At 41.2% G+C, this 16,717-nt stretch overlaps 1 protein-coding gene across 1 annotated transcript in view; it reads right to left on the bottom strand.

Annotated features, from left to right (window-relative positions):
• Syn2 (synapsin II) overlaps positions 1 to 15,239 on the bottom strand; it is a 127,834-nt gene extending 112,595 nt beyond the window's left edge. Inside the window, exon 1 of the mRNA XM_060383965.1 lies at positions 14,674 to 15,239. Coding sequence (XP_060239948.1) covers positions 14,674 to 15,053 — 380 coding nt within the window. The 5' untranslated portion in view covers positions 15,054 to 15,239. The remainder of the gene's footprint in view (positions 1 to 14,673) is intronic.
• Positions 15,240 to 16,717: the final 1,478 nt, after the last annotated feature.

Raw genomic sequence — 16,717 nt, 5'->3', positions numbered from 1 at the left:
TCACACATCTGTCTACAGTGGATTCAATGAAATGCACATGGTGACAACTGGGTTTTGTTTTGTTTTATGTTACAGTCATTCTCTTCGAGGGAAACCTAGAACTGTTGAAGGTGGGGAGATGAGCAAGACAGGCAGGCATGGTATTTGACCCTTAAAAGCACATATGTAGGATAGGCAAGTCCCCTAAAATACACCATTCCAACATGAGGGCTACAGTTACTAGTACATTCTACTCAAGATTTTTGTTAGCGAGTGGATTATAATTGCTCCTGCTGTAATGGGGGAACTGCCAACTGTGTGAAATGATGAATGCCTTAATGTGTTCCTCTAGCACAACCACTTCACTATATGGGTATCACACAACATCAACTCTGTAACCTTGGCAAGCCTTGCACATATAATTCTCCTCCCTCAGCCTCCCACTAGCTGGGATTATAGGTCTGCACCACCAGGCCTGGCTACTTACATAAAAATCTTCTTTGAACTGTAAAGTGCTAGAAGTGCTAAAGTATTACTGTTAAATAAAACATTACAATACAGTGAGTTAACTATTGTAAGAGGTAAACAAGCATACCAATTGTTTAACAAATTGAAAAACATTTAAGAAAGGATTAGCTACAGCCCTGTATCTAGAGAAAGCAATAATTGAATTTTTATTATTATATCTACTTCAAAAATGTTTTATTATGTGCATTTAAGATGTATAGTGTGTGATGTGACACCTATACAGTAAAATGGTTGTGTATATATTAATAAAATTAATATATTTACATTTTTAGTTACCAAGAACAGACTTATTATATTACGTTATTAATTTATCAAAACATCTTGAATAGAATGCTCTAGTAACCAGGCCTGCCATTGTGCTATATATTTTTGCCCTCTTATTCTACATATTTGCTATTTTGTGTCCTTTTTCTTTTAAGTGCCAAACATATATGAAGAGAATAAAACAGCCAGTGACAGGGCAAAGAATATAAAGTAATCACTGATTGATAAATTCTGATAGGCAGAATTAACCTTACTTATTCAGAACTACCTTGGCAAAACAGCAGAGAAGGAAAGCCTTTCTAGCAGTGCAGCAGTAATATAAATAAGCATAAATGATGACATGAGTCCATGGCACATTTGGTTAACTCAAGTAGTCTAGCATGGCTATATCAAATAGGTAGGGAGTCAAAGAAAAGTAAGACCAAAGAAACAAGCAAAATCAGATCAGATCATGAAAGTTTGCTGTGTAGTTTTGTTTTTTATTATTTGTCAAAAACAATGTTTTTTGGTTCTCCAAAATGCTGTTCTACCAGTATACAGTTAACAACTAAACTGTATCTTTTTGAGTAAAATAAATATACTGTTAGTGGTAGTTTTTGAAGATCAGCAAATTAAATCATTCCCACACTCCCAGTATGCAGGAAGCTCATAAGAACTATTTAGAGAAGGTACACAGCCTTTGGTAAAAGCATAGGCAAAGCAATAACACGGAGGAACTACTTCTCTAGAGAAGGAAATAAGTAGCTTAGATGGCCCAAGACTAGAGTTTTACACTCAGGGAAAGGCTTCTGGATGAAGCAAGAAGGGAGGATTATCTTAAGAAAAATGGTCCCTTAAAAGCCAAGTGACATCATAGTTAGGAGGAATTTGAGCCTATATATTATTCTCTTTGCCTTCACTCACTTAGAACTGTTATGGACCAAATAATGTGTCCCACTGGTGTGGGATGCCATAGCTTTCACAGTCAGAGCTAAACCTCTAAAGATGGTTGATTTCTGGGGTTTGAAAACTTGTAATTAATTTATTTATCTTTCATACAAGCAATCTGAAGCTTATATTTGAAGAGGAAAAAATGGTTGACTTCAATATAATAACAATATAATGTGTGTGGTAGTTTGAATGAAAATGGCCCACATATTTATAGATTTGAATACTTACCTGGTCACTAGAGAGAGGCCCTATTTCAAAGGCATAGAAGGTGAAGCCTTGTTGGAGGAAGTGTGTCATTGGGGGAAGACGTCAACGTTTCAAAAAGAACATTCCAAGCCCAGAGTCTCTCTCTCTCTTCCTGCTGCCTGAAGATCTAGATGTAGAACTCTCAGCTACTTCTCCACGTCATGTCTGCTTGCACACTAATATGCTTCCCACCATGGTGATAATGAACTAAACTTCTGAAACTGTAAGCAAGCTCCAATTAAATGCTTTCCTCTATAAGAGTTGCCTTAGTCATGGTGTCACTTCACAGCAATAGAACATTGACTAACACAATGTCTAATCATAGAATAATTCTCAGTTGACAACATTCCCTTCTATCCTCTTTTCCCCAATATCCCAATCTTTTCCTGCTCAACTCAATATGGAAATGACTGATTTACTTCAAAGTATATGAAACCACTATGGTATGTATGGTAAGGAAATAAAAATTAAGAAGGTACTAAGCCTATGCTTAAAAGAACTCAGTCTACAGGTGGACAAACAGTTATTATGTAAAGATATTCATGAACTTGGGCTGGCTAGATGACTCAGCAGATGAAAGCATTTGCCACCAATGCTGACAACCTGAATTTGATCCTTAGAACCTACATGATGGGAGGAGAGAACCAACTCTAGCAGTTGTCCCCTGACCTCCCTATGTAAACTATTGTATATACACATACTATGTGAAAGAGAGAGAGAGGGAAATCCACAGGCTTAAAAGAGGATGTGAAGATATCCAACACCCAACACAGTCTAGTTAGTTGGAAAGAGTGTTTAGAAAAGTAGATACCTATCTCAATCTCAAATGTTAATTTGGTCAAGCAAAGAAAAAAATTAAAATAAAAGGAGAGCAAAGGTAATTACAACAGGTGTTAACAGCAAAACAAAAATAAGAAGGAATGTCATAATCTCTGTACAGATTTGCAGACATTTTAGAATTACTAGAAAATGAAGCTTGGAAATGGTTAGAAGGCGGCTGTGGAATACAGAGGTTAAGTCACAGGGGGACCATGAACTTTACCACAGGACATAAAAAGCTACTGAAAGCTTTCAGTAAAGAACTAAGCAGTCAAATTTACATTAAAAAAGCTATTCAAGTTATTAAGTAGAAACCATGAAGAGACTTGCAGAGGTTCCAGGCAGAAGTTTAGGAGGGTTTGAGGCAAGTAATCATTGTTAGTTTGAATGAGAATGGCTCCCATAAGCTCATGTTTTGAATGCTTGGTCCTCAATCGGTGGAACTCTTTGGGAAGGATTGGGAGATGTGACCTTTCTGGAGGAGGTGTGTCACTGGGGGTGGGCTTTGAGGGTTCAAAAGACTTGCACCTTTCCAAGTATGTCTTTCTGCCTCCTGCTTGTGGATCAAGATATGAGTGGGTGTACTGGTGCATGACTTTAATGTCAGCACTCAGGAAGCAAGAACAGAAGGATCTCAGTGAGTTCCAGGATGGTCAGGACTAAAAAGGGAGACCCTGTCTCAAAACAAACAACGACTACAACAACAAAATGAGCTCTCGGCTGTTCCTGCCATCATGTCTTTGCTCTACCATCATAGACTCTAACACTGAAACTGAAAGGCCAATTAAACCCCTCTTTTATAAGTTGCCTTGGCTATAGTGTCTAACCACAGCAATAGAAAAGAAACTAAGACATTTTGAATCTCTAAGTGAAACAGAATATGAGAAGAACTGAGATAGAGGGAAAAGAAAAGAAATTCAATATTGGGCCAAATGACCTTGAGCTGCCTTTAACCACCTAGATGGAAATGTCAAACAGCCCATTGAACCAATAAAGATCAGGACAAATTTCTGATTAAAGGTTAAAGGGGGGGAGGGGGACTGATTACATTTAGGAAGCGACATCTTGAGAATAGATGAACCAGTGAGAAAATGTCAAATGGAAAAAGAAAGTGACCAGAAAATAGTCCCCTAAGGAACAATTGCATCTAATGAAAAAAGCAACAACACTTCAAGAAGACAGCAAAGAATGCGGTGTCTGGAGGCTGAGGGAACTGCTGCAAAGAACATAAACGCTGCCAAGCATCAATGAATGACACTCACTCACTAGGTATTAGCAGTTCAATGAGTGACACTCTCACTAGGTACTAGCAGTTCAATGAGTGACACTCTCACTAGGTACTAGCAGTTCAGTACCTGAGCAAGAACAATTTTTTTGTATTTCAGAGAAACAGATACTCAAAAGATTAACTATGGGATAAGGAAGTAGAAACAAGAGGCTCTCACTTCCAAAAGACTTAAGAAGTCAAACAGTATTTTGTTTGTTTTTCTTGTTTCTTTACAACCAATAGAAGAGGCTATCAGTAGAAAATGGGAGTAAATAAGAAGGAAGGAACAAATGAACGAAGGAACAAAGGAAGGAAGGAAGAAATGAAGGAAGGAACTTTCATTCTGAGAACAGAGTAAGGAAAATAAATAACAAGAAATATACAAACCAAGAGCATTTTAAGCAAAGGTGAGTAAACAATCACATCACAGGATCCTTCAAGTCCAGCACAAGCACAGGGGAAAGGCAATACAGAGAATGGTAAAAGTGACAAGAGCACCAAAAGAAGTCTGAGAAGATACCCTGCAGCTTTTACAGTGAGAGAGTAAGCATAATAAGCAGTGTGCTGGAGAAGAACATTAAGCAGAAATCAAATAATAAAATCTGAGGATGCTTTTATTTGATACTTAGAAATCAATACAAAAAATGGACTAGATAAGGGGAAGAATATAAGCAACATCTTTTAAATACATCTTCATACTTCTCTCTTCCTTCATTTTTTTCTTTACCCCCTGCCTTACTTGGTGACAAGTGAAATGGAAACTACTCTAGCATTAAGATAAGGATTTATGTAGTCTTGTTCCTAAATTGTTCAAGAGAACCAAATCAAATAAGTAATGCCACTTTCTAAAAGAAAATAAACAAAACTTTAAAAAAATAGCTGAGCCTGGGCTGGAAATCATGAAATTTGCAGGTAAATGGTGGGATCTGGAAAAGATCATCCTGAGTGAGCTATCCCAGAAGCAGAAAGACGCACACGGTATATACTCACTCATATAGACATATAATATAGAATAACCCTACTAAAATCTGTACACCTAAAGAAACTAATCAAGAGGGAGGATTCTTGCTAAAATGCTCAATCCCTATCCAGAAAGGCAAAGAGGATGAACATCAGAAGAAGGAGAAAAGAAGGAACAAGTCAGAAGCCTGACACAGAGGACCTCTGAAAGGCTCTGCCCTACAGACTATTAATGCAGATGCTGAGACTTACGGGCAACCTTTGAGCAGAATGCAGGGAATCTTATGAAAGAAGTGGGAAACAGTAAGATCTGGAGAGGACAGGAACTCCACAAGGAGAGCAACAGAACCAAAAAATCTGAGCACAGGGGTCTTTCCTGAGACTGATACTCCAACCAAAAGACCATGCAGGGAGATAACCTAGAACCCCTGCACAGATGTAGCCCATGGCAGTTCAGTATCCAAGTGGGTTCCATTGTAATAGGAACAGGGACTGTCTCTGACATGAACTGGCCTGCTCTTTAAATACCTCCCCCAGATGGGGAAGCAGCATTACCAGGCCACAGAAGAAGACAATGCAGCCACTCCTGATGAGACCTAATTGACTAGGATCAGAAGGAAGGAAAAGAAGACCTCCCCTATCAGTGGACTTGGGGAGGGGCAGCATGCAGAGGGTGAAGGAAGGGAGGGATTGGGATGGGAGGAGGGAGGGAACCACAAAGGGAATACAAAGTGAGTAAAGTGTAATTAATAAAGAATTTTTAAAAAAAAGAAAAAAAAAGCTGAGCCAGTAAAATGGCTTACTGGGTAAAAAAATGACATGCTTCCAGACTGATCTCTGCGGCACAATCTCTAGCAACCAATAATGTACAAGGAAAACCTCTCACAATTGACCTCTAAGTTCCACAAGTACACTGTGGCATAAACATGCACGCACACACACACATACACACACACAAAATAAACAAGATTTAAGAAGCAGCTAGTCAGGTGCAGTGGCACACACCATAATCCCAGGATGCAGACGCTGAGACAGGAGGACCAGGAGTTTGAGGCCTGCCTGAACTACAACAATGAGTCAGCCTGGGCTACCCACACAAACCACTAACCAGCAGCGCTGGGAAAGAAAGGCAGGTGGAAGCCTGGAGCTCCCCAGCCAGAAAGTCTTGGTGATTTCTGGGAGTTCCGGGTTCAGTGAGAGATCCTGTCTCAGAAAACAAGGTAGAGAGTCATAGCGTAAGACAGCCAACACTGGCCTCTGGCCTACATACACACATACACACACAGGCACATGTATACATGTAAACATGTATACACATACATATGTGAACATGTAGACTGGCATATACTACACACACACATAAATGGGAGGGGGTGCCAAACAGGTTGGATACCTACAACTGAAAACAGGGAGCTCTTTATCTTTCACAAAATGCTTTTTGGGAACCTTATTTACTTCTCACAAGAGCACTTGAAATATATACATTCTCACAACAGCATTTTTTAATGTACATATTTTTATGTCCATCTTTCAGATAAAGGAACTAATTTTGTCTGTTATTCCAGAATGCACAAGTGTCTGGCCTATAGTAAGTCCACACTGAAAAGTTGTCAAATAGGAGAAAGGAAAAGCTGAAACAATTATGTAATTCTGATAGTGTTAATGGTGAAGTCAGAGCCCAATCCTAGGTCTGTTGGTCCTCAGTCCTTTGTCTTCACTGTATCAAGCTGATGAAGAGGGGGGAAAAAAAAGGTAGGGAGACTGAATACAATATTAATTTACTTTATAAAATTCTATAAGATGGTTAAAATTTCTCAAATGGCTCTTGTCAAGAAATAAACACCAAAGATGGTATGGCCTCCTATTCTTTTTTCTTGTTTTCCAAGATTTTAGCTTGCTAGCTTGCTAGCTATTTTTATCTATGTGTCCTAGCTTCAATGCACCTGCATCCCAGAAGAGGGCATCAGATTCTAGTATAGACGGTTGTAAACTACCATGTAGTTCCTGGGAATTGGACTCAGGACCTCTGGAGGAGTAGAGACATCTCTCCAGGCCCTAGCCTCCTATTCTTAAACACACAAGCATGCCTAGAGTTCAGAAATCTGTGTTATGTGTTCACTTTATTCTCTCCATAGGTAACCTGCCTTGTTCTCAGCTACCTCTTCCTGCTGTCCTGAAGCAGTAACATGAAGAATAGCTCCTTGATCATCATGTCCTCTAAAGTGGTACTATTACAGCCTTTTGGTCTTTAATTACAACTATATGGGAAGAACAATGTAACCCAATGTGCACACATAGAAACATCACAATATTTACAGAGCCATGCATGGTAGGAGTGCCATGAAACAGATGGGAGATAGAGAGCCCTCCAACCTGAGTATTAAAACAGTATTTAAACACAGTAGGCATGATCCCAAAGTCCCATGCATATCACTTTTTGGTAAATACAGTAATATAAAAAACAGTGAGTCGTTACTACTTAAAATGAATCATGCGGTATATTTTATTGCAAAATAAACCATTTTTATATGTGAAAAAGAGTTATAGCTGGGTATGCTAGTTCTCATCTGTAATCTTAGAACTGAGGAGGCTGAGGCAGAAGGACTGCCACGAGTTCCAGGCCAGCCCAAAATACAGGATGGAAGCTCTATCTCAAAACAAACTTATGCTGGAAAATTTTCAGTATAAGCTAGCTAATCTTGGGCAACCAGCTATTTTATCTGAGTCTGTTTATCTGTTAAATGGATATTCTACCTACTACTCAGGATCATTGTGAAGATAAAATAAGAAAAGGAATATGGATATATTGAGTAAACTGTGAAGCACAGAACATAATGATGGAAATCAAGAAATAAATTCTGTTCAACAACAAAATACATATAAAAAGTCTTTGGCTGACAGATGGTGGTGCACACTTTTAATCCCAGAACTTGGGAGGCAGAGGCAGGTGGCTCTCTGTGAGTTCTGGTCTACAGAGCAAGTTCCAGGACAGCCAGGGATACACAGAGGAAACCTGTCTCAAAAAGAAAAAAAGTCTTTGGTCTATTAGGGGAAGAGCATTCAGCTAAATGTATTCTAATGAAACATACACAAACATTACAGGGTTGGCTCTTTTTCCCTCGGAAATGATGTGGTTGAGAAACTGTAAAGAGGTACTAAATATAGAACACTCAAAAGTGTGCTTTTTCATTCAAAGAAATGTTTAACCATTTATTGACAATAATTTACAGATATTACCAATACAGAAAAATTTGGAAAGCTAGTGTTTCTGAGAAAAAAGTAAAAGATAGATATATATAATGCAGAGATGGAAAGGATCTCACAGAATGTGTTACAATTCTCACAATTAGTAAATTTTAGAAGATCAAAGTCCAAAGATGCAAAGTGGTTTACCTAAGAATGCATGATATACATTTTATGCAACATTTCCAATCATAATATAACCCATCCCTGTGCTGCCATAGCACTTTATGCATACTAATTAATATAGTATACTAAAAAGCTATGTAAATGCCTGTTCTGTCCTCAGGGAGCAGGAAGATCCCAACAGATACATACACCCAGTTCATCCTATATTCCCAGAACTTGGTTTGTGTTAGCTGCGGAACTGCAATGAACTGTATTCCGGCTGAAACTGTTTTGTACATTTTAGAAACAAGCATACACTTCTGAAGATTTTTTTCTGTTTGGTATTTTAGTAAATATTTTTAAAAGCTAATGCTGTTACAGACCTGAATTTGAGTACAGAAAGTCAGTAAGTAATCTTGGATACACAGGACAGTAAGATAGGAAAGGGCTCCTGAAGAGAAGGTCATCATTATAGCCCAGGCCCTAAGAACATTAGCAGATTTTTGGATTTTTTTCTGACTAGGTATTCAAGAGTTACTTTCAACAATTTTAGAATGACCTGTGTTGAAACATCAATAAGCCACTAACAGTATGATTTCTGCCCTGGCTATTATGTGATATGTTTAAGTGCTCCTAACAACTCCTCAATGACTCTTTAAAAGAAAGAAATAAAGGGGGCTAGAGAGATGGCTCAGCTGTTAAGTGCACTTCCTGCTCTTGCAGAGGACCCAAGGTGGGCTCCCTGAATCCACATCAGGCAGCTAACAACAGCCTGCAACTTCAGATTCAGAGAATCTCTTCTGTTCTTCTTGGGCACCTGCACGAATATGGCATATACACACATACTTAAACATAAAAAATAAAGCTTTAAGAAAAGAATTGGAGGAGATACAAAAAGTGTATGTTTCAGGGAAGGTGAGACAGCTCAGCCAGCAGGTTAAGACACTTGCCCCAGGTCTGATAAGCCAATCCCCAGGTCCACATGGTAAGAGAACTGACTTCAGAAAGTTATCCTCTGCCCTTCTAATGTGCGCTATGGCAAGTGTACGACCTTTCTTTCCCTTTCTCCATCGCTCCCTCCATCTCTAACATAAACAATAAATAAATGCAAAAAAATAAGTATTTTTAAGGAGAAAAGAACCTAAATTGGAGAATTTCCTTAGTGACTTAAGAAAGAAAAACATTATAAAGACCCAGAAAGATGTTCTATTCCCCATTTTGTTTCTGACTTCTTTTTTAAGATTTACTCTGTGTGTGTGTGAGGGGGTGTGTGGTTGTAAGCTACCTAAAAGGAGTACTCAGATCTGAACTCCGGTCCTCTGCAAGAGGAGCAGGTACTCTTAACTGCTGAGCCATCTTTCTAGCTCTTTATCCTTCGACCTCCAACCTTCGATGGATTCTTTTGTTTCTCTAGACTAAATGATTATTTAGTTTCCTTCAAGTTTCAGTGCTGTCATTGTAAGATGAAAGGCCTCCACTAATAGCTAAGAGAACTGAGAATAGAAATGAAAGATAAAAGAAGTTAGAGGCTGAATTTACAAATTCTGGTTCTGGGTATATCAGTTACTAGCCTAATAACCTTAAGGAAGTCACTTACCTTCTTCATACCAAAATTTTTCTGTTTGTAGATATCCCAAATAACCATATTTAAGCTATAATAGCCTAGAAGTTTAAAGTGTAAACTATTGTTTCTATAAACAATGAAATCCTATGAAAACTTTATGTTCCTACTAATTTGGAATAAGAGATATAATATTTGTCAAAAATAAAACATAAACTTCCTTTGAATTCCACCCCTCCTGAGTTCAATCTAAATATTTCCCTGGAGTCACTTATTAACACTGGTTCAAATGGACTCCATATCTTTCATTCCCCTAATCTTAATAAAATGCTCAAAAGCTAGTCATTAAAAATAAAAAGTCTGAGCCTGGTGTGGTAGTGCATGCCTTTAATTCCAGCACTCAGGAAGGAGAAGTAAGTGGGTCTCTGTGAGTTCAAGGCCAGCCTGGTCTACAAAGTGAGTTCCAGGACAGCCAGGTATATACACAGAGAAACCCTGTCTCAAAAAAAAAAAAAGCCTAAATTTTTGTATAGCACATCAATCCAATCTCTTTGTGGCCTTTTTTTTTTTTTTTTTTGGCACTTTTTATTTTGCTATGGACTAAGCCATAATAAGCCAAGCCTTCTTCTCTTAAGTCAAATTTCCTCGAAGCTCAGTTCAAGATTCTTTCTTCATTTCTACTATGGTCTATGTTTGTCCTTCTTTCCCTCCTTCCTTTCCTTTCTTCCTTCCTTTACACGGAGTCTCACTGGCTTGAACTCAAAACAATCATCTTGCCTCAGCCTCCTGATTGCTGAGAAGGCACGTATGAGCCACAGCCCAGCTCTACCACTCATTCTTTTAAAGGACCCTGTGATCACAAGAGCAAATGACACTTTTAGAACTGAATCTAACATCTTGTATACAGCAATTGCTCAATAAATGATAGTAGTTGTCATGGTGCTGGACTAATAGCACTAGTCACGTATCCTTCACTTCAGTGTGTCTCTGTTTTGATTGTGACAATCTTGTTCAAATGCAAAGTACCTTTCAGTGGGTAGAAAGTAGGACCTAAGATTCTGTTATTCAAATGGCTTGTTTGATGCCAATGCTGTTGATCCAAGGGCCATACTTTGAACACAAGAAGCAAACTTTAATAGGCTTCTTTAAAAAAATGTATATTTTTAAAAATGTATATTTATCTTATCTGCTCAGCTGGATAGTAAGCTCTTAGAAGACAGATTTTGTTTATCATTTCTCTTAGCAAATGTACCCTATAAAGATGCTTAATAAACACCTGTTGACTTATCGTATCTGTTGTTTCTGGATGATCAAGAATGCCTGTGCCATACTGATTTTCAAATCAAATGCTGAAATATACCAGAAGGAAAAGCTTATTTGACCACTGAAGCCACAGCTGCTTGCTTGCATGGAGGCCTGGGAGAATCTGGTACACTTAACCTCTTCACCAGTAGGAAAATACAGAAGAAGCAATAGTGTGCCAAATGGTCACCTTCTCTATGATAAAGCATGAAGATCATAAAGTACAATCTTAACTGCACTTCAAATGTAACTATGAACCCTTAAAAAGGCATTTATTTAGGGCAATACAAAAAACAATAATAACTAAATAATATGTATATATGTATGAGCTTGATTTCATTTTTCAGTGGCACACACATATTTTTCAATAAACTAGAGTGTGTAATTAATCTAAACTTCCCAGGCTACATTGGAATTTCAAGGAAAAGAAAGACGCACCCTCCAATTCTCTCGTGAACCAAGTCAGAAGTCGGTGCTCCAAACCACACTGCCCACAATTACACGGATAAGAAATTCAAAGGAATCTTCTGTAGATTAACAGTAACTCGAGAAGCTGTTTTAAGCTTTCTTTTAAATATGAAATTACTGAGACGCTTGTTAAAAACCTTCTTTATGTTAGCATTCTATAATTCAGATGGGACCAATACTCTTAAGTTCTTCTGGGATATTACATTCTTCCTACTCAAGCACCATAAAAAAAAATGGAATTGGGTATATATAACACCTGCTTACTCAATTCTGTCGAGGTTGCTTAAACTGTGAGACAAATTATTTAAATTAGCCTTTAAGAACAAAAGGCACCCTTGTAAATTACTGTTTGTCATAAGCAGCCACCTGCTCCTTAGTTCAGAGACCTTTCAATAAAACTACTCATTAATATTTAACTGAGGTGTTTTAAACAAATATAGGCATGTTAGAAGATGACAGAATTCTTGGAATTGTTATTACCTACAAAAAAAACCACAGAAGCACAGAACTACCGTCAAGTCCCAGACTCGAGCTTAGCTTAAAGGCTTTAATAAATCAATGTTATCACTCCGGAGAAAGTCATAAAGCAGTTGAGAGTCAGCCCACAGGAAAGTGAATCCTCCTCCTTCTATCAGAACTCTAGTCTCTGGGGCAAAGCAGCTTCTCTGGCTTATCCAGGCTCTCTTCCTAGAAAACAATCCCACCCAAGGAGAATTTCAAACCTCAGATCTCTCGTTTCTAACTAAACAGACCCGCTGTGAGCCTCATCACGCTCACACAAACACTGAGCTACCTATCTGTGGGTTTCTAACCAGCAATTAGAACCCAGCAGACAGCTCCTGCAGTGGGGTAAAAAACCAGGACAAAGCTCACAAGAATCAGATGCTTGCACAGAAAAAGGAAGCATCAATGTCAGACTCGGCCCTCCCTGTTTACTGGCTTTTCTTTATGATTCATTTTTTTTAAATGTTCACCAATAACTCTGGATGACACTAATTTCTGAAATAGTCTTAACCAATAACTCTAGATGCCTTTGTTAACTGCCTCAGGTGTCTGCTGTATTACCAAATTAGTATGGGTTTCCCCAAAGGTCCCCAACATTGTCTAACCCCTAAAAGGAAGTGTATTATTACTATTGATCACTGTAACATTCTAATAATGAGACCGTACAATAGGATGGCAACAGTGGAGCCAAACAGTCCTAAAGCCAATATGTTACTGTACCTTTTGTTTGTTTGTGTGTTTGTTTTTTAGCTGTATAGCTGTAAACTCATCACTTACCTTTTTCTAAGCCTTAGTTTTGTGGCCAAAACCCAAAGGAATATCAGATTAGAAATCCTTGTTAGAGAACTTGACATACAATGGGTGCTTAAACAGAATTTAGATACCTTCCCTTCCTCCTGAATAAACACTTGTTGATTTGAACTGAGAGTAATTCTTCAAGGAGACTGCCAGGGGCACTATTGTCATACCTTCCCTGTGTTGGTGGGAAGCTTTTTTTTTTTTTTTGTATTTTCTGATAAAGGTCCTTTCCACTCTAGCACCTTGAAGAATAAAGGCCAAGCACACACACCACCCAAAGGAAATGTTTTCAGCATGGAAACAGCAGCCAGCAGGAGGACAAACATCTCCAGGTTCGCATCTCACGTCCAGCTCACACCAGCACTCCCCACTCCCTCCCTCCCTCCCTCCCTCCAAGCCTCTCAGTGAAGGAATGGCAGAGAAAGCAAAACAGGGAAGCAGCAACAGAGAAATAAACAGCTCTGGGGTCCCTGTTCTTTCCTCTGGAAGAACCTCAGAACCAGGCACCAATCAACCTGAAGCCCTTGGGGGAGGTGGGGGGAGGAAACAGAAACCCTTCTCCTCCAGTTCCTAAAGAAAAAAACCACCTTAGATTCCTGGCCTTTTCTGGTCTCCAGGCCCACCAGCCAGCCCACCATCTCTAAAGTCAGCTTCCTGCTGCATCAAAGGAACCACTCTCTTAATTAGTCTTCAGTGGACTCCATCCATGTGTTTCTCAATTAAACCTAACACCTTCCCCAATCTTCCCCACTCCCCGTATCTCTTTAAAAAAGAAAGAAAGAAAGAAAGAAAAGCATTCTTGAAGTTTCTCCTTTACTGCATTAAGTCCAATCATTTTATTTGTGCCCTTTAACAATCTGTAATATTTTACTTAGGTCTTCATCATTCAGCTGGAAAAAGCCACCATCATTTACACACACACACACACACACACACACACACACACACACACAGAAAGAGAGAGAAAAAATTTTAAACATACATTCCCCTCCCTGCTGCACATATGTAATAATCTCCTTATTTTTAAACAGATGTCAGTCACACTCTGAGTTAGCACATCTGTGATCTAACCCACCTATAGATGTCAATACAGGACACCAGATTTCAAAGGTACAGGTTTTTTGTTTTTTTTTTTTAAATCGCTGTCACCTTATCCACCTTAAATACCAATAGCCATTTCCAGTTCACTCCAGGCCTTGCAGAGTACATTGTTTTTTGGTGGCCATCTGGGTCTATTTCCACCTTAGCTTGTATGTGTCTGAACTGTTAAGACTGTCCCCCCTTGAATATTTTCTGTTTTGTTTTTTATTAGTTCTTGAGGATGCTTTACAACCTGTTTTGATCATATTCACCCTCTCTTCCCCAACTCTTCTCAGATCCAACCTCCCCCCCCTTCCCCTTCCCACCCAACTTTGTGGTGTCCCCACCATCACCATCAAGGCCAATTTGTGCTGCCCAGATACTCTTGGTTGTGTGGCCTTCCTCCGGAACCTGGTAGACTTATCACTATATTTTAAGTCCCACGGGTGCTTAATGAAGTAGCTCGCTCTGCTAGCAGCCTGGAGACCACTGAGCCTCAGGACCCGAGTCTCTGGGAGGTCGGTGCCTACCCCGGCCCCTCCCACACACGGCCACCTCCCGGGTGACCTCGAGGGTCCATCTTCACACCCTGCCCCCGGCGGACCCCGCAGGGGCCTACCAGTCGGTGTGCGGCTCGTCGACCACCAGCAGCACCTTGGCCTTCCTGGAGGCGGCCGAAGGCGCGGGCGCGTCCACCAGGCCGGCGGAGGCGGCCGTCTGCTTCACGGCTTGCGACAGCGAGCTGAAGAAGCTGCTGCCCACCGACGGCGACGGCGCGGGCTGCGGCGCGGGCTGCGGCGCGGGTGCCTGGGCGGGTGGCGGCCTGCGCTCGGGGCCCGGCGAGGCAGCTGAGGTGGCCGCCGACGCCGAGGCGGCCCCGGGGCCGGGGGCAGGAGGGGGCTGCTGCGGCTCCGGGCGCTGAAGGTCAGTCATGTAGCCATTGGGCAGGTTGGCGATGAAGCTGCTGTCCGACAGCCGGCGCCTCAGGAAGTTCATCATCTGGCTTGAGGGGCTGAGGATGCTCGAGGCGGAGGGCCAGGCGGCGCCGGGAGGACGGCGCGGGGCGACCGAAGGTGATCCGCGGCTCCGGAGCCCAGCAGACAGCCGCGGCTCGGGGTCTCGGCAGCGAGCTTGCCAGCCGGAGAGTGGTGGGCGGTGCTGAGGGGCGTGGCTAGCGCTGTCTCCGCCCCTCGCCGCAGAGCCCGCTCCGCCCCCGCCTACTCCCGAGCGCCCCGCCTTCGGTTGCTGGCGTAGGGAGAGGGGAGAGCCTGGCTTCCAGCCAGAGGAGCGTGACTGTGTGGGAACCAGCCGCTCACGCGGAGTGAAGGGAAGGGAAGCCGAGAGTTCCTCACCACCACCTTCATGGTTTGGAGGAGAGAGTCACGTCCCAGTTGGAGGCGAAGATAACCATCCTCACGCCCTCTAGGTTGAAGAGAGGTGTCAGCTTCCCTACCCTGAGGTGAGAGAGAAAAGAGCTACCTTGCTAGGGCGCATACGCACGGGCGCACACCCTGACACATCATTCGGTGAGCAAAACGAAGCATCTCCTTTCCTGAATCAGCTCAGGAGAAAGAGGCCAATGACCCCAACCTCCAGGTGAGGAGGAACGGACTCATCCATCCATCCCTGCTAACACACACCCTGTATGCTAAGACCTAAATGAAGGTATAAATAAAGCTGCCCAGCCCTTCAGGCTGGGGAAAACCTTCCCCTAACCCAAGAAGAGGGAGTGCAGACCACAGTGAAGTAGAGAGTCACCTCATCTTCTTTGAGGAGGAAGAGACCTAAGCAGATCGTCTTGGAGGCGATTTTTGTGGCCCACGTAACAGTGCACAATTCTCTCACCTCACTGAGCAAACCAGACAGGGGAAGCCACAAGAAAGCTGGAAAGGTCTCCTCAGGATCCCTCAGACAGATAGCCAACGCGACCCCCTCAGTTTGCTTTCCTGAAATTCATTGGTATTTTCCAGTGTTGAAGGGAGACCTGGTTCTCTAAGTGCGCACCTCCATGAAGGTTTGTCTGATTGCCAACATCCATGTGCACTCTCTAAGTTTCGTGTGCCCTTTGGACCTTTGTTTTGATCTCTCTTCAGGTACATTCGTCCCCTACATTGTATAGGGACAAAATACAGCACATGTACTTGACAGGCAGACCACCTGGAGTGGCGTATGACCTTGGACAAATTACTCCTCTGAACGTTTTTTTTTTTTTCTACAGCTAATAAAATGAGATAGTACTTTTCAAATTTGTTAGAGTAAATGAGAACATGTAAAGTGTCTGGAGAAAAAGTGACACTAGCAGTAGGTTTTGAGGTTTCAAAAACCCATGCTAGGCCCATTCTCTATGCATGTATTTCTTAGCAGTAGTGGTGTGCCTAAATCCTTATTATTATTTGAGTTGGTTCTCGGTCGTATTAACTGGGCTGAATGGAATCAGTGAGTGTCTTGTCACTAACACTAGCAGGAAGCTCTTATTTTGTACATCCCAGCTGGTGCTCAGCTCTGAGCCAATGTTATCTGAGAGGTCTGCAGCCAATTGTGAAAATAAATAACCAATAAGATTAGGAAGCAACCCTTGTCTTAGGTAAACTCACAACTAAGAACTAGGAAATCAATGAGGGACTCGATATAGAAATGGGGACAATTAATCACAATAAGATGTG

Source organism: Meriones unguiculatus, chromosome 5, assembly GCF_030254825.1.
Source record: "Meriones unguiculatus strain TT.TT164.6M chromosome 5, Bangor_MerUng_6.1, whole genome shotgun sequence".
In the NCBI taxonomy this organism is placed as follows: Eukaryota; Metazoa; Chordata; class Mammalia; order Rodentia; family Muridae; genus Meriones; species Meriones unguiculatus.
Note: the sequence above shows the minus strand (reverse complement) of the source record. Positions and strands in the feature narration are given on the sequence as shown.